General features: G+C 41.6%; 1 protein-coding gene across 8 annotated transcripts in view; it reads right to left on the reverse strand.

Annotated features, from left to right (window-relative positions):
• Positions 1 to 18,761, reverse strand: part of Arnt (aryl hydrocarbon receptor nuclear translocator) — a 63,350-nt gene that overhangs the window by 13,814 nt on the left and 30,775 nt on the right. For 7 of the 8 annotated variants that reach the window (XM_052179781.1, XM_052179780.1, XM_052179776.1 and 4 more), the window contains 5 exons: positions 11,735 to 11,948; positions 7,316 to 7,529; positions 6,070 to 6,172; positions 3,438 to 3,503; positions 2,445 to 2,530 (listed from right to left, as the gene is read on the reverse strand). In XM_052179781.1, the coding sequence (XP_052035741.1) occupies positions 2,445 to 2,530; positions 3,438 to 3,503; positions 6,070 to 6,172; positions 7,316 to 7,529; positions 11,735 to 11,948 (683 nt within the window). Of the gene's footprint in view, positions 1 to 2,444; positions 2,531 to 3,437; positions 3,504 to 6,069; positions 6,173 to 7,315; positions 7,530 to 11,734; positions 11,949 to 15,317; positions 15,363 to 18,761 lie in introns of all 8 variants that reach the window. The other variant, XM_052179774.1, reaches the window with a different exon arrangement.

The following is an 18,761-nucleotide window of genomic DNA, read 5'->3' on the forward strand; positions in this document are numbered from 1 at the left end:
GCGCACGTGCGTGCGTGTGTGTGTGTGTGTGTGTGTGTGTGTGTGTGTGTGTGTGTGTGTGTGTGTAACCTGGACTCTCCATCTTTCCCAATACTGGATTACAGGCACACACCAGCACACCTGGCTTTAAACATTTTATTTTTAACAAATTTGAAAATGCAAGTCCCAATCAAAGGAGTCTAAAAACATAAACTTGACTTCTGCTACATGACTGTATCAGACAGAGAAGTAAACATTCCTGCCTAACCAGTGACTTTTACTACGTGACTGTATCAGACAAAGAGAAGTAAACATTCCTGCCTAACTAGTGACTTTTAAAGGAAAGAAAAATTAAATTGTCCCCAACACCAAAAAATATTCATTTCCACAGAAAAAGAGAATACAATTTTGTCTTTATCTCTCATTTTTATCTAGGACAGCTATACAGAAATATCAAAGATCATGTATGATTTACATAGGAAGTTAACTCAACAGTTTATGTGTCACTATGCATAATATTTCAAATTAATTTTTCTCACTTTTATTAATTCCCATTTACTGGCTATAGGGCACGTGCCATGCATTGGGGTGTGTGCTTTCCTTACACAAAATCTAACTCACAATAATGATATACAGGATGATACAGGATCTTGATTGCAGATGAGAAAAGCCATGTATAGGTCAAGAAACTTACCGTAGGCTAAACTATTCACATAATGTCAGAGAGCAAATATTAAATTCTTTCCAAATTAATAATAATTTCTTCTTAAAATATATCAATGGGAGCTGAGAAAAGACTCAGTGGTTAGAGCACTGGCTGCTCCTCTAGACCAGGTTCAGTTCCCAGCACCCACATGGCAGCGCACAACTGTCTGTAATTCCAGTCCCAGGGGATCCAACATCCTCTTCTGGTCTATGTGGGCACCAGACAAACAATTGGTACACAGACATACATATATGCAGACAAAACACTACCACACATAAAATAAATACTTATTAAAACTTGTCTCTCTTTTCTCTGCAATTTTGTCTTCTGTAAATCCCCATTTCCCAGTGATCTTTTTCTAGTAGGCAGTAATAAAGAACGTGAGGTCTGGGAAGTTGACAGTTTAAAACGCTGGCCTTGCCAGGCATGGAGAAGCAGCTGTGAGACTGAGGTAAGGAGACTGCCTTGAGTTCATGGTCATAAACTAAAAACCAAGCCACTTTTGCTACATCGCTTATTTAATCTCAAAATAATGCTACTCTGCTCATTTCTACCCTTTCCTGAGAAAACCTCCCTTTTAAAGTTACTGCAATCAACCAATTCCATTCATTGCTCAATGCTTCTCTTCCATTTCACTTTCCCCAAATTAATTGCATTAAATACCAATGTTTCAAGCTGGGCATAGTGGTGCACACCGTTGATCCTAGCACTTAGCAAGCAAAGGCAGGTGGATCTATGTGAATCTGGGGCCAGCCTGGTCTATATAAAGAGTTCCAGACACTAAGACCTTGTCTCAAACAAAATAAAAGTCTAGTGGTTTTTTTTTTTTATTTGCTTGTTTTTCCACCCCTGCTTAAAGACACAGCATTCAGTGTATGTTACTATTATAGATGAGAATTATTTAACCATATACAGTTACTGACTTACTTGCTTTGTTCTGCTTTTTGGTCCTGACATAAGCCAGGCAAGTACTTATGTTACCGAGCTATATTCTTAGCACCAAAAACTGAATTCTGTGCCACCCACAGTTGCTCATGCTTGACAATTCCAGGAGGTTGAGGTGAGAAAACTGCTAAAACTCAGGAGTTCCAGGCCAGAAATGAATAAGTATCTCCCTTATATATGATATTACATACTATAAATATAGGGATACGCAAAAAAATATATTTGTTTTTGTGTATATATTTGCTTGTGTGAATTTATGGACACCATTTGAGTACAGGAACCTGCAGAGGCCAGAAGAGGGTGACAGATCCCTCTTCTGAAAGGGAAACTGGAGTTATAGGCAGTTTTAAGACAACATGTGGGTTCTGAGAACTGAACCCAGGTTTTTTGTCAGAGCAGTAAGTGTTCTTAATTGCTGAGCCCTTTTCCAGCCCCCAATAAAACATTTAAAAAAAAAAAAGGTTGCGCAGTGGTGGTGAAAGCTTTAGTTAACTCAGCATTCGGGAGGCAGAGGCAGGTGGAAATGAGGCTAGCCTGGTCTACAAAGCCAGTTCCAAAGTAGCCAGGGCTACAGTACAGAGAAACCCTGTTTCGAACACAAACAAACATCCTATAGCATTTTGTGGCACAGCTAATATTAAGTCATTTTTATGTTCCATATGCTCCAATGGACATTAGTAATGGGTGAGAGGGAATCTGTTTTTTCTGTCTTTCTCTTGAGTTATTCCTAAGCACATTTCATAAAGGGGTACATAGTATTGTTAACTGTTGATAAAACACTGTCCCGGAGAGCAATCACTGCACACTCGCCTACCTGCTGGCGGCCAGGCCTTGATGTAGCCTGTGCAGTGGACTACCACAAAGTGGGGCTCTCCTTCCTTCACACAGCCAAGTCCATTCCTAGAAGAGGCACAGGAATCAGGGGTGGAATTCTACAAAGGAAACCTGCGTTTTAAAAGCATTCATTTATGTATCCATTCATTACTGGTATGTGTGGGTGCACACAGCTCCTCACATCTGTGGAGGTCAGAGGAGAGAACACCTCTCTGGAATCAGCCCCCCACCCTTTTGCAGGTTATGTTTCATAGCAGGTGCCTTTATCTACCAAGCCACTTTGCTGGACCCAAAATACTTGTGTTTCTTTTTCATTTATTTATTTATTTTTTTTTTTACATTTGCTTGTCTGTTTCATGTCTGTGTGTGTATGTGTGGAGGTCAGAGGACAACCTGTAGGAGTCAGCTCTCTTCTACTATGTTAGCTCCAGGGATTAAACTCAGTTGTCAAGCTTGGGGGCAGTCCCCTTTACCAGGAAGCCATCCCAGAAACCCCCAGAAAGCCAATGTTAAAGGGAAACACAACCCGAGTACCTTTAACATTAGTTTCTGATATTCAGAAAACTCTCAGTGCCTGCTCTTTCCCATCAAACCAAACCACAAAGCTTTTAGCCCTTGTTGAAGTAAAACACACGAGAAAAATAGGTGGCATAGTAAGCAACTGCCGTGAGCAGGAGAAGTTTGTAAAGTTTAGAAACAACACAGGCAGTGTGGCATGCTTAGATCCCTGCACTCAGGGTCTCTGAGTTCAAGGCCAGCCTGGTCTACAGATCAAGGTTCAGGACAGCCTGGGCTACACAGAAAAAGCAATCAGTCAATCGATGGATGGATGGATGGATAGATGGATCGATCGATCTATTAAGTAAGTTCAGAAACATCCCGTGGGACCGTAAGTGACTGTGAAGAGAAGAGGGTGAGAGCTGGCGGAGAAAGAAGACCTCCATCTCTCCATCTTCACTGCTTAAGATTTTACCTGCATCTGTTCCTCAAAAAGCTCAGTCTATTCATGGCAACAGGGTCCACAGAGCTAGTGCCACACCTGTTTAACAAACAGAAGATACAAGTTGCTGGGCTATGAGAATAACAGCAGGATCAGAAGATGCAGCTACACATTGAAAACTAGTAAGTAACAAGGAAAGTCAGGCTGAGATTGACAAGTTTGTTATTTTGTTTTGTTTAATTTGAGGCAGCACCTTCAGGCCTAGGCTGGTCTGGAACTATCTATGTGGCCAGGGAGGACCCTGAACGTCTGACCCTTTGATCACTAGCACCTGAGTGATGGCATTACAGGCAGGTACCAACATACCAGTCTTATATGGCGTTGGGCATTGAACACATGGCTCCATGCATTTTAGACAAGCACTCTCCCAACCAAGCCATATTCCCAGACTGACTCATACTCACTCACTCTGTCTCTGTCTCTCGTTTGTGTGTGTGTATGTGTGTGTGTGTGTGTATGATAGAATGCAACTTAGCGGAGTTGGTTCTCTACCCCTATGTAGGCTCCAGTAATCAAACGTGCATTACCAGATTTTCTGCCACGTTTCCTTACACTAAGCTACCTGTCTCTGGTTCCAACTCAGACCACTTTTTGAAACGATCTAATACAACACAGAATAAACTCAAACTGTCTGCTTGCCTTTAAGTCCCAAGTAATGAGACACAGGAAAGCACCGCCAGGCCAACAGATTTAGTAAATTACTTAAAAACTGACTATTAAGATATTCCTGTGCTTGCCAGGTGAACGTCTGCTCACTAAACAGAAAGTCCTCTTTTGTTTTTTATTTTTCCTGGTTTTGGACTAGAGCTCACTAAGTTGCCCATGCTGGCCCTGAACTTGAGATCCTCTTTCTTTAGTCTCAAGAGGAGCTAAGATTAAAGGTTTGAGCCACCAGTGTGAACTCCTTTAAAACTTTTAATTGACCTAAAATTTCAACTAAAACAATTTCATACACTCTTCAAATGCAATCTCTTTACATCAGAAGTTGGTGACTGTTTTCTGTGAAGGACTATATAGTAAGTAGTTTTAGTTTGATGGCTACAGTTTTTTAAATAGACAATTCTGAGCAGTCAAACATAGAAACAGCCAAAGATAACAAGTAGTCGAACCAGAAGAGCTATGGAGCTATGAAACCTTATACACAAATAAAGAACTACTCTTCTCTGACCTTTGCTCTATGGGAACCATCTCTATTTGCTACATTTCATTATATTCACCTTATTCCAGCCTTACCATGTCTACAAGATACTCTCTCCAATCCTACTTTTCTTTTTTGTCTATTTTATTTTTTAGAGATAAGGTCTTACTATGTAGTTTATACTAGCATGGGATTCATGATTTTCCTACCTTAGCCTCCAGGGTTCTGGGATTATAGGCATGCACCACCCAATCTAGATTGATTAAGACAAGGTCTCACTATATAGCCCTAGCAGGCCTGGAAGTTGCTATATAGGCCATGCTGGTCTTGTAGCAATCCTCCTGCCTCAACCTTTCAAGTGCTAGCATCAAAGGCTTGTACCACATGCCCAGTATTTTATTTCTTTGGGAAGTGGAGGTGGACAGATTAGGAGTTTAAAGCTATTTTCAAGTACACAATAAGTTTGTGGCCAGTTTTGGGTACAAGAGACTATCAAACAAATAAAAAACAAAGGATAAAGAAATAAATGGGCAGCCAGGTGGTGGTGGCACATGCCTTTAGTCCCAGCACTTGGGAGGCAGAGGCAGGCTGATTTCTGAGTTCGGGGCCAGCCTGGTCTTCAGAGTGAGTTCCAGGACAGCCAGGGCTATACAGAGAAACCCTGTCTTGGAAAAAAAAAAAAAAGATCTCAAAATGGCTGGCCTCAAACTCACATATGCCTCTACCTCCTGAGTACTATGATTTAAGACGAGCAATGTCACACTCAGTTTATCTATTGTTTTCTTTTTATTATCTATTTTTATTTTATATGCACTGCTGTTTTGCCTGCATGCATGTCTGTGTGTGAGGCTGTGAGACACCATGTGGGTTCTACAAAAGAAACCTAGGTCCTTTAGAAGTGCAACAAGTGCTCTTAACTAGTAAGACATCTCTCCATCTCTCCCACACCCTAAATCCTTTTAAAACATTTTAATGTGTATGGGTGTTTTGCCTGCATGACTGTGCACTGCATGAATGCCTGATGCCCACAGAGGCTGGAGAGAATCAGATCCCCGGGAATTGGTGTCACAGATAGTTGTGAGCTGCCACATGGAATTGGAATTCAAACTGAGGTCGTCTGGAAGAGCAAAAAGTGCTCCTAACTGCTGAGCCATCTTTCTAGCCCCTCAACAAAAATAACGGAACATTGGATCTTATCCTATGAACAGTTGTGAAGATAAGACAGAAGTAAGAAGACAGATACAAAGGACCTATTAACTATGCCTTAACAGTAATTCATTGTTATTCTCTTACTAAATATTATATTGTAAGTATGATAAAACAACTTGTTCTTGAAAATTAAATGTAATCCAACTGTGGGCAGGAATGTAACTCTAGCCACTAGATGTTAATGCCTCTGACAGAAATGAAGCCTGGCTGCTCCCACTATCACTCCCACCCTGCCCCCACCCCACCCCAGCACCACACCTCATCCGGCAGATGAACGACCTCCTGGAGCCCATGCACATCCTCATGGAAGACTGCTGTCCTTCCTTTTTCACCGTCCCAGTCTTTAGATCCAGGATCCGCCCTAGACAAGGATGTGAAGGGCAAACCCAGATTAACTCTGTGGATGGCAAAGCTCGGTATCCACCCATGCCTTCCAGGTTCTGTGTCTATGACGGAGACACTTTTTTTTTTGAAGCCTAAACCACTTCAGTCCTCATCTAGGAATCTCACTATTAGTTCCAAAGCGGCACAAGCACTGTCTGAGTGAAGCCAGAATGGAAACTGCTAGGATCAGTGTGCCTGCGAGTCCACTCCTACGTGTGGAGTTGTCTCTCCTTCCACTGTTCCACAGTCAGCAGACTGGGCTTAGATCGTGGGGCAGACAGAACATGCTCCTCCACCACTGAGCCATTAGGCCAGTCTACTGATTATCTTCAAGCATGGGGTTCGGGTAGTATCTGGTTTAAAAACAAGTCATTTTACATGCTAAGAAACATGTATGTGTCCAAAAACAAAAGTTTTTCTCCTTTATTTAAAAAAAAAGTAACATTTGGGGAAAAGGAAAATTAGAGAAATGAAATGTACAAAATCACAAAAGAGGGGGAAAACAAAAAAGTGACACTAATATGAACATTCCCACTGCAAAGACCTGGAGTCGCTCCTATCTTAGCTGCTACTTGTTTCCTAGACAGTTGCTAAGAACAGATGTCACTTACTGTCTAGCCAAACAATGGCTAAAGGATGAAATCTCACCTAATGGGTGGAGGGGAAATGACCTAGTAGAGATACAATGACAACAACCAAGCACCTTATACACTGACCAACAACCACTCCTCTATAAACTCAAAATCTATTATCATTGAACCTAGCATGAAGTCAAACACAAGCGGGTATGAAAAAAATGCCAGGTAATAAATAAAATGCAAGCATAGATATGTGGACACAGGGGGAGGAAACTATTATTCATTTTAATTTCCCTATTATTTTAAGGTATTAAGATAGAAATTAACTTTTATAAGAATACAACCACTGATGAGATATTTTCTAAGAATAAGCTACAGAGTAGATATTCTGCATGTGAATTAAAAACAATTATATTCATTAAAGAAAAAAATTTTAGAAGCTTTGCCATACTCAACAAACGAATGTAAGGGCTTAAATATCTTAAATACTTCAGCAAAATAAAGACTTTCCCCCACTTGTTTGCTGCCCACCCAACTCGCACCTGTTAGGGCGTTTTCTGAAGTAGAGAGCTGCTCTCGAAGTTTCTCCACGTCATCTGGGTGCACTTGCTCATACAACGTGCTCCCAAACCATTCAGACTGCGGCTGGTTCAAAACCGGAGTCACCGAGTCAGACACATACACTACCCGGCCAGTCTCACAGGAGACAATGAACAGAAAGCCATCTGCTGCCTCCAGGATCAAATGTTTCAGTTCCTGGTCAAGAAAACAAACCAAAGTTAACAGTGAACTCTGAAAAAACATACACAACTAGTCATGGGAAGCAGCAAGATTTTTGGGTGCACATGCACTGCTCTACTAGGAATCACAGGCTTATACTCAATCCAAGCCATGGGTTTCTACCCTAAATATCCACTGGCAAACTTTTTACAATAAGTATTTCTGCGATTTCTCTTAAGTTGCTATCTGCCTCTTTCTCTTAGTACTCAAAGGAGAAAAAAAGGCTTACACTGAACAGTAAGACTTTTGGAGAGGACAGGGGTCTTTTGGCCTCCCATCAGCCTCTCAAGTATTGAATTACAACTAATACATAGAACTAAAAATTGGCATTAAAAAAAGAAAAAGACAGAGTCTCATGGAGACCCATCTGAATTCAAACTTGCTACAATAGTGGTGGGTGACCTGAAATTTCTAATCATCCTGCTTCATCCTCTCAGGTACTGAGATCATAGGTACGCAGCACCACCCTCGTTTTATGGGTACTGTTGATTAAATCCAGAGCTTTATGCATGCTAGGCGAGTGCTCTGTAAGGGGAACTTCATGCCCAGCCTCTGCACCCGGATGGTTGATCCATCCTCTGTGTTCTCCTCTTAGGATCCTCTCACATTCCCCCTTTCCACTCCCACTTATAAACACAAACATTTCCTAATTCCATACAAATCTTCCCTCAACTTGTTCAGAATATGTTATTTATTAAAGGATTTAGGTTTTAATGTTTAGAAAGTAACCATAAAAACATGAAGTGGGTTTGGTCTAATGCTGCTTGTGTTATAATGCTAATTTTGGTCCCCCTCCCCAAACTGGTTTTTGATTAATCAATAAAGAGCCAATGGCCATGGCTGGAGAGGATGAAAGAGGCGGGACCTCTAGGTTCCCTGGGGAGAAACAAAGGGGAAAAGGAAAGGGTCACCTGAAGGAGCCAGGGACGCAAAGATAAAATATAGATTTAAAATCTATATTAACCTGGGAATACCTGAGGGGAGTGTTTGCTGGCTTTGGGGAGTTTTAGAAGTTTCGAGCCATTGAACTAGTCAAGGCATATCAAAATTAAGCTGGCATATGTGTGTCTTTCATTCAAGAACGCAGAGAGCTCTTGGGCAGATGCTGGCATGTGACCCACTAGCAGCCCAAGCAGTTTAACTAAGTCACCACTACAAAAACATAATTATTTCACTGTCATTTTGAGGATGGGTAGAGGATGGTAAGGTGAGCAAGACCTCTCCATCATCACTGCAACCCATCTCTGTCCTGTTGTTGTTGGTTTACGGAGTTTACGTAAATCCTCCTGATGATTCAAGTCCCTTCTCCTGGATTCTCATCATTTTTTAAATTCAATCTCTCTACACAACCTGATAACACTGTCCACTGTACCCTATAAATTTCATTTTTGCTTAGCATCTTCTGAAACTCCATTTCTGCTTTATTTTCTGTCCAGATTCTCTTCCCTTCATTCTTTTTGTTTGTTTGTTTGGTTGGTTTTTTGGTTTTTTTTTTTTTTTTTTTCCGAGACAGGGTTTCTCTGTGTAGCCCTGGCTGTCCTGGAACTCAGGCTGTAGACCAGGCTGACCTTGAACTCAGAAATCCACCTGCCTCTGCCTCCCAAGTGCTGGCATTAAAGCCATGTACCACCACTGCCCAGTTCCCTTTGTTCGTATGCTACATGTAGATCCTTCCTAGGTCCTACTCATCCTCTTGTCTTAGAAACCATTCACATGCTTCCACACCATGAAATAACATCCAGGTCCACCCCTGTACCTCCCTCTACACCCCCACACTCCTCCCCTACTTCCAAGTATCACTGAATTGCAATGTAACTCACAGATACCTTGACTGCTGGGACTACAGTAGTGGGTCAATGGTCAGCACCCAATTCCTCTATCTACACCTGTACCCTATCAGCCTTGTTAGTGTTCCTGTTACAACTCTAGTTTTGTATTATAAGTTATCAATTTATATTATCTGTTACCAGTGACTTAAAAAAAAAAAAAACCTTTGTATTTCTCACCTGTATTTCTCACAGCACAAGCACCTGGTGTTGCCACAAAAGGAGCACAGCTGGAGGTTAATAAAGACCCGACAGACTCTGAGGACATAGACTGACAATTTCTATGTACAGAGCTGTTAAATGCACTCCACGGGTTAGCAAATAGACCACCCTATTTGGAGAATTTATTCCTTTCTCTCAAGTAATATTCCTATAATTCTTAGACAAAAATGGTGACATTAAATGTCATCTGCCAAACTGGAATTCCCAAAACATAATCCACACATCAAATGAGGTACAAGAACAACAGAGGAGTGGCCCCTTGTTCGGTAAAGACTCAGTGTAGCAGTATAGGGCAAAACCAGAACAGGGAAGTGGGAAGGGGTGGGTGGGAGAACAGGGGGAGGGAAGGGGGCTTATGGGACTTTCTAGGAAGTGGGGGGCCAGAAAAGGGGAAATCATCTGAAATGTAAATAAAAATATATCGAATAAAAAAAAAACCTGAAAAAAAAGTCATCTGCCTGTATTTTCTAAAACTTCCCACACTATTCACACGTTTTATATGTGTATACTTATTTTAGACAAAGTCTCATATATTACTGTTTTCTATGCTTATGTATCTATTTCAGACACAGTCGCATATGTAACAGGCTGGCCTTGAGGAGGATGACTCCAACTCTCAATCTCCTACTTCTGCCTCAGTGCTGAGTGACAGGTTATGAGCAACCACACCCAGTTACCATACACAACTGCAAATGGTGTTGGGACCAAAATCAGGGCTTTGCATAGTCTAGGTATGAATGATCATATTTCTTTTTATTATGGAAACAGAGTCTTGCTATGTAGCTCTGGCTGGCCTGGAACTCTGTAGACCAGGCTGGGATTAAGGGCATTTACTGCCATGCCCTACCCAACCATGGATTTTTAATTGAAATGTAACTTGTCTTTCCTAGTCATCCTCAGTCAAGTCTAGAGACACTAAATAAAGTTAGACACACCACCATTGTATACCTATCACACCCAAAATATTAACAAAGAAGCCATCTCTTTTCTGTATGTCTCTTCCCATCATTTTTCATTCAGGTATCTTACGACTCATACATTTATTATGTTCACATTTAGCTCTTTCTTCTGGCAAAGTGGAAAGTGAACCTAGGGTCTCCAGCACAGTGAGTACTCTACCAGTGAGCTACAGACATAACCCTTAGATGGAGTTCCTTCCTGAATGTCTTAGTCAGGGTTTCTATTCCTGCACAAACATCATGACCAAGAAGCAATTTGGGGAGGAAAGGGTTTTTTCTGCTTACACTTCCATGTTGCAGTTCATCACCAAAGAACTAAGGACTGGAACTCAAGCAGGTCAGGAAACAGGTGCTGATGCAGAGGCCATGGAGGGATGTTTCTTACTGGCTTGCTTCCCCTGGCTTGCTCAGCCTGCTCTCTTATAGAACCCAAGAATACCAACCCAGGGATGGTACCACCCACAAGTGGCCCTCCCCCTTGATCACTAATTGAGAAAATGCCTCACAGTTGGATCTCATGGAGGCACTTCCCCAACTGAAACTCCTTTCTCTGTGATAATTCCAGCCTGTGTCAAGTTGACACACAAAACCAGCCAGTCCACTGAATGATAGGAAGTATTTCTGCCCTTTTGGTTTTCCTCCTAATATATCAAATGTAACAAAACCTACCACGGAGCAACAGGGATTACCTATTACACTCCTCTCATCGTTAAGACTGAAAGTCACAGCCAGGGGGTGGTGGCGCACGCCTGTAATCCCAGCACTCTGGGAGGCAGAGGCAGGTGGATTTCTGAGTTCGAGGCCAGCCTGGTCTACAGAGTGAGTTCCAGGACTGCCAGGGCTATACAGAGAAACCCTGTCTCAAAAAAACCAGAATCAAAAAAACAAAAACAAACCAACAAATAAAAAAGACTGAAAGTTGCTTCAGGGGTGAGGCAGATCTCTCCATGCTCTAGAAACCTAACCCAAGGAACACTGGTCCATGTCTGATGCTTCCTGAAGAACTAATCTCCTGAAGCTAGACATGGTGGCACATGTCTGCAATATACTGAGTTGGATGTCAACCTGGGCTACACGAGACCCTCCCCCAAACAAGCAAGCAAGCAAACAAAGAAAACCATTAGTCCAAAACTTTCAACAGATATACCCAGAGTCAGTTTTAAGATCCAGAGACCTGATCAGTGAGGAAAGATGGCTTGTAGGAGCCATCAGTAGATGTGTTGCCAGTTCCCCTCAAGGACTTCATGTGAGAGACGGCCATGCGTAGGATGGTTAGCTTGTCTGGTTTTCGAGCCAGGGCACTACAGGTAGGTACCATGTCTGACAGTTCTGTGATGTAAGCTGTCATCTTGTTCCGTCGCCGCCGTTCTATTTCACTATGATTTTCCCTGCGTAAAAAAAGAGAAAGAAGCTCCATTCTAGGTGGTCAGATGTGGTTGTCGGGATCAGGAGAGCGAATGGATGCCTGGTAGCTGCTGGAGGGTGGAGTAACTTAGGTTTGATGATGTTCAACTCTCAGAAGCCAAGCAGGCCAACCTCATGCAGAGTAAGCATGAAACAAACTAACAAAGTCTAGACAAAGAACAAGTACATAATGCCTCTCCAGTGAACCATGTCCATAAATTAACACTTCTTCAGAGTAAATAAATACTTTTAAGAAATAATTAAAGAAAGGTGTGGTGATGCATGCCTTTAATCCCAGCACTCAGGAGGCAGGGGCAGGCAGATGGATCACTGAGTTCTAAGCCAGCCTGGTCTACAAAGTGACAGCAAGGGCTACACAGAGAAATCCTGTCTCAGGGGTAAGGTTGGGAGTGAGTGTTTTTTTTAAATGTTGATTTCACTTACTTAAGTTCCTAAGGGGATAAAGCTTAGCTTCACTGACTACATGTTTTCTAGTTAAAACATTTGAAGGCTATAAAATAAAATGACCAACTTTTGCCAAGTTAAGTAAATGACCAATAGCTTATGAAAGAAATAATAGTATTAAGGCCAGACATGACAGCAAATGTTTACAATTCAGACTAAAGCACAAGATTAAAGCACAAGAATTTTGAGTCTGCGGCCAGTCTGGGCTATCCAGCAAGCTCCAAGCAACATGGACTACATAGTGATACCCTGTTCCAAACATCCGAATGAGGCCAGGCCTGTTGGCATATGCATGTCTAAAATCCCAACAACTGGGAGGCTGAGGCAGGAGAATCACTATGAACTTCAAGGTGAGTTTGAAGCCAGCCTGGGCTACAAAGTAAGATCTATCTCAAAACTACCCACCACCCTTCTTTAAGGAAGAAGAAAAGCAGCAGCCACCTCAGCCTGGTAATTTAGCTCAGGTGGTGGAGCACTTGTCTACCAAGGCCAAGGCTCTGGGTCTGATCGCTAGCAGCCATGAAAACCTGTGACTCCAGCACTTGGTAGATAGTTCCTTCTCAGCTCCATATCAAGCCTGGGTGTAGCCTGGAATACATAAGACTGCCTTTAAAACAAAGAAAGTGAAAGAGGGAAAGAGAGAGGAAAAGCCAGGGTAGTGGCACCCACCTTTATTTGATCCCAGTACTCAAGAGGTAGAGGCAGGGGAAGTCTCTGAGTTCTAGGACAGCCAGCACTACATAGTGAGACCTTATCCCAATAAGAAAAAAGGAAAGAACAAGAAGATATGGTAGTATAAATTCTTTTAGTATATTAAATGCTGCCTTATCAAAGTTGCTTATGGCATTAAGATACAGAATTGGGGTAATTTGGAATTTTGTTATATTAATGCACAAAATTCTTATCTGGGTTTGGCACTGCACTGAACTTAAGAGAGTGCAGGTCATCATGTGGGTCCCCAGACTGGGCAAACGGTATTGAGGGAAGAGGAGCAGAGTGGGGAAAGGAACACCAAAGCATCAAAAGAGAACCTGGATCTCACCAGGGTAACAAAGATCTCAAAAGGGAGGCAGAATTACAATATAACTGTCAAAAGGACTAACCTAAGAGTTTACAGATGGAATCCTGGAAAGCTAAAAGGCTGTTCAGGGTCTTCTATGAGGACGCCTCAAAGGGAAAACTGAAAGGCTACACTTCAGCTCCTAGCTGAGAAGCTTGGCTTCTTTATGTATTGGCTTCTTTATGTATTTCTCTTACCACTTACGGATCTATTCTGTCGAGAAAAACAGAACCACAAACCCTAACACCAATGCCCTTGTTTTTAATAAGCCAATGAAGCAAGAGGGTTAGCTGGCCTCCTCTGAGCTGCCCTCCTCCCCAGTGCAATGCCTTCCAGTTCTCTCAAGGCTGGAAGCACAGCAGTAGTTGCCCTGGGTTAAAACAGAATGAATTCGTGGCCTAGCTTGAAGAAGTAATACAAGGGGACAACTGTAAAAATATTTGCATTAATGATCTACCTACTAAGGAAGCATGCCAACTCAAAGACCAGAACAGCAAAGTTTGGGCACAAAGTACTATTTCTGTACCATGGACAGTACTCTAAAGGAAACTAAAGCAGGCCCCCAATGTAGCCCAGTGAGGGGCTGTGCTCACCCAGGATGCCCAAAGCTCCCCAAGAGAACCTGACTATGGGGGTGATTTATCTGAACGTGATGCCACACACCCGTAGTCCTAGCACGTGGGCAGGAGAATCAGGATTTTAAGGACTACTTAAAGTACATGAGACCCTGTCTTGAAAGAGAGGAAAGAAGTCTCTTTCCAAAAAACAAAAAGGACCCACTTTATAGGTTAATATTTAGTTACTCTCGGACATTTAAAAAAAAAGTCTAATCTTAATTTTAAAGTACCCATCTTCTTAGTATCTGAAAAATTTCTGAGACTGAAGTCCAAAAAACTAGGATGTGTGCATATAAACACTGTGTGAGCATGCATAAGCATGTATGTTAAAACCAAGGTCAATTAAAATGTCATTTTTAAGATCTTCACTTCCCACATCGTTTTCTGAGACAGCGCCTCACTGGGACCCAAGGCTTTTCTCCTAAGCTAGTGCAGCTGCCCAGGGAGAGATCTGTCTCTGCTTCCCTATTGTTCCAGAATTATAAACATGTGTGGTTATAAGTCCACACCCTTCTTTTTAGTGGGTTCTGAGGATAAAACTCTGGTCATCATACTTTCATAGCAAGTACTTTGCAGACTGAGCTATCTCTCCAGCCTAGAAAATCCATCTTTTAAATAGCCATACCAAGGCAGCTAAATCTTTCCTCAGAAATTATAAGGATTCAATCAGTTCTACTGACATAGCAATCATGACTGTGCTTCTACATAGGGAAGTCCACAGTATGTGTCATGGCCCAAATCCTGGGAACTATGGTAAGGGCTGGTATTCTGATAGAGTATGTCCCTGTTAAAGCATCAGTGGACACAGCCACAATAGTTCTAAATCCTTTTCTGTGGAACTTAGTAATTAAGTAAAGAAAAAATAAAAATCTTAAGAATGAACAGTAATTTATTCTTCCTCCAACACCCAGGTAGGGTTTCTCTGTGTAGCCCTAGCTGTCCTACAAAGAAACCAGGCTGGCCTCAAACTTACAGAACTCCACCTGCTTCTGCTTCCCAAATTCAGGGATCGAAAGAGTGAGCCACCATACCTGGCTTAATTCACCCACTTCCTGATGGGGAAGCCAAAGTTCTTACTGCACCCCAACTTGTAAAACCTCATGTCCTCCTTTGCCACAGGTAAGAGAAAACACAGAAAGGGAAAGAAAAGATGGGTTAGACAAAGGGTAAGAAGGCAGCATCTGCTTCATGCTAAACAACACAGCTCCTACCTGGCAAGTCTCTCTTTATCCGCAGAACTCTGCTCATCATCCGACCTAAAAACAGAATTGATGAACTAAGCGAAAATTAAAATAAAAAGGAAGAAAGGAAAGAAGAAAGGGCAGATGAAAGTGAGGGAGGAAAAATTAAATGCAAAATGAAAAGGAAAGGAAAGGAAAGGAAAGGAAAGGAAAGGAAAGGAAAGGAAAGGAAAGGAAAGGAAAGGAAAGGGAAAGGGAAAGGAAAGGAAAGGAGAAATGAAATGGATACAGAGAAAAGGGAGGAAAAGGCCATACAAGTAGGAACCTGGAGAATCTATAGAAATGTGTTTTTGTAAGAAGTAACTTGTAAGATGAAAGTCAAGGACAATTAAAAACTAACATAATCTCAACACACACACACACACACACACACAAACCACTTTGTCAAACAATCTGTACAGAAACCAAAGATACAGAGTGTGAACAAAAACCAACCAGGAAATTCAGAATTATCATTCTTATAAACTGCCGCCAATCTGGGAAGAAACTTTTATTCACATTTGCTGTTGTCTATTAGTGACTAAATTACACAGCTTCCAACATCCGAGTAGAAATTTAACTTTCTAACACACACACACACACACATTATGACAGGATCTGCTTTTCCCATTGTAATATTTAGTGTGTCTGTGTGCCACGGAGGTCAGAGGACAACTTGTAGGAGTTGGTTCTCTTCTCCCACCCTGTGATGAAGAACTTGGAGCTATAACTTGGGTCCTCAGGTTTGGAGTAAAAGTGACACACACTGAGCCACCTAGCTTGACCATGACCAGATGTTACTCATGAAATTACATCCTTAGACCAGGAGCTAGGTTTCTTGCATATTCTCTTATCATTGACACACTCCTAATTTAATGAACTCTGGTTTAGGCACCTTAGCATTTTTTTTTCTAGTTTCACCAGTATCAATCCCTCCTCCCTTGAGGAAAGACAAAGGTTTTCACTAAATTCTTCCTGAGAAACAAACACTGTAAGAATGGATGCAGGAAGCAGGGCTAGGCGGTGTGTGCCTCGACCCTAGCCCTGAGGAGCTCAAGTCCAGACTGGGGTACAGAGAGTTCCAGCATAACCAGGGCAATGAAGAAAGGCTGTCTCAATACCCACCCCCCAAAAAGGGCAGAGAGAAACAACTGAAAAAAACCAAGGTACCAGCTAACTCAGCATATCAGTACTCATTTTAAGAGAGATAAGCCTCAAATAAATTATCTAGTAAAGTATATTAATAGTCTAAAAAGACTTAGCTACTAAAAATGATGGGGCTGGAGACGGGCTGAGTAGACAAGGAACACTGGGCTCAGTTTCCCGCAACCCCCAGTTCTGGCTCCAGTCCTAGGAGATCTGATGCCCTCTTCTGTCCTCCATGGGTACACACATGCTGGCTGCACAAACATGTATGTGGGTAAGACCAAATAAAGAAAAAATAATAAGTAAATTTAAAAAAAGCTTTTAAGGGGACTGGAGAAATGGCTCAGCAGTTAAGAGCACTGACTGATCTTCCGAAGGTCCTGAGTTCAAATCCCAGCAACCACATGGTGGCTCACAACCATCTGCAATGAGATCTGACACCCTCTTCTGGTGCATCTGAAGACAGCTACAGTGTATTCATATACAATAAATAAATAAAATATTTTTAAAAAAAAGCTTTTAAAGATAATGACAAGGAGCATTATCTCAATTATGTCATGTGGACATGAGAACTGAGTAGCAGGCCAGAGAGACTGTCTCACATAAACAAAGATAATAAAGCCAGGCACGCAAATAAAATAACTTCCTAAGACTCTGCCTTAAGATGGATACAGCAGGAAGCAGGACCTTATAGTCTCAGCTACTTGTGATGATAAAATGGGAGAATTTTACCATCAATGCTTGAGCCTAGGAATTTGCAACAGAGTAAAACTTCAGCTTTATTATTATGATGGTGATGATGATGATGTTATTTTATCAATATATGGAAAAATTCCAATAAAACAGAAACTAAAATCCTTACAATCTTGGCACTGGAAAGGCAGAGCTAGGAGGATCCCACAGGCCCATTGAGCAGCATCCTAGTCAACCTGGTACAGTCCAACACAGAGAGAGGGTGGGGTGGGGATGGGGGCCCCAATAAATGACACCTGAAGTTGTCCTGTGTGCTCTCCATGCACATATATATACAAGTGGTCAGTAGAAAAGGAACAACTGGCTGTGGTGGTGGTTCAACTTTAATACCAACAGTCAGAAACAAAAGTAAAATAATTTTCTGCAGGTTCCAGGAAAGCCTGACCTGGTGAGATCGTAACTCAAAAAGAGACAGAAAAGATGGGTCAGAAGTTCTGGCAGAGGATGAGTTTGGTCCTCAGCATCCATGTTGAATAGTTCACAACTACCTGTAAATTCAACTCTAGAAAATCCTGCATGCCTTCATGTGTGCATACCCACACATAAACACACTCAACTATGTCTAACAGCAGAATCTTAACAAGCCACAGCCATGTAAAAATCATTAATTCTGTCACTTTCTCCCTTTCTCCTTTCCCTAGCACTGTGGTTCTTCTCAGCCTTCCTAACGCTGCGACCCTTTAATCAGTCCCTCATGATGTGGCAAACCCCAATCATAAAATTATTTTTGTTGCTACTTTGTAAGTGTAATTTTACTACTGTAATGAATTGCAATATAAATATCTGAAGCCAGTCAGTGGTGGTGTGTGCTTTTAATCCCTGCACGTGGGAGGCAGAGGCTGGAGAATTTCTGAGTTTGAGCCAGTCTAGTCTACAGAGTGAGTTCCAGGACAGCCAGGGCTATACAGAGACACCCTGTCAAGAAAGAAAGAAAGAAAGAAAGACAGACAGACAGACAGAAAGAAAGAAAGACAGAAAGAGAAAGAAAAGAAAGAAAGAAAAGAAAGAAAAGAAAGAAAAGAAAGAAAAGAAGAAAGAAAGAAAGAAAGAAAGAAGAAAGAAAGAAGAAAGAAAGAAAAGAAAAGAAAAGAAAAGAAAAGAAAGGAAAGAAAGAAAGGAAAGAAAGGAAGGAAGGAAGGAAGGAAGGAAGGAAGGAAGGAAGGAAGAAGAAAGAAAGAAAGAAAGAAAAGAAAGGAAAGAAAGAAAGAAAGGAAAGAAAGGAAAGAAAGGAAAGAAAGGAAAGAGAAGGAAAGAAAGGAAAGAAAGGAAGAGAAAGGAGAGAAAGGAGAGAAAGGAGAGAAAGGAGAGAAAGGAGAGAAAGGGAGAGAAGGAGAGAAAGGAGAAGAAAGGAAAGAAAGGAAAGAAAGGAAAGAAAGGAAAAGAAAGGAAAGAAAGGAAAGAAAGGAAAGAAAGGAAAGAAAGGAAAGAAAGAAAGAAAGGAAAGAAAGAAAGAAAGAAAGAAAGACAAAAGAAAGAAAGAAAGGAAAAGAAGAAGAAAGAAAGAAAGAAGAAAGGAAGGAAGGAGGGAGGGAGGGA

The sequence above is a fragment of the Apodemus sylvaticus genome, chromosome 4 (assembly GCF_947179515.1).
Source record: "Apodemus sylvaticus chromosome 4, mApoSyl1.1, whole genome shotgun sequence".
NCBI lineage: Eukaryota > Metazoa > Chordata > Mammalia > Rodentia > Muridae > Apodemus > Apodemus sylvaticus.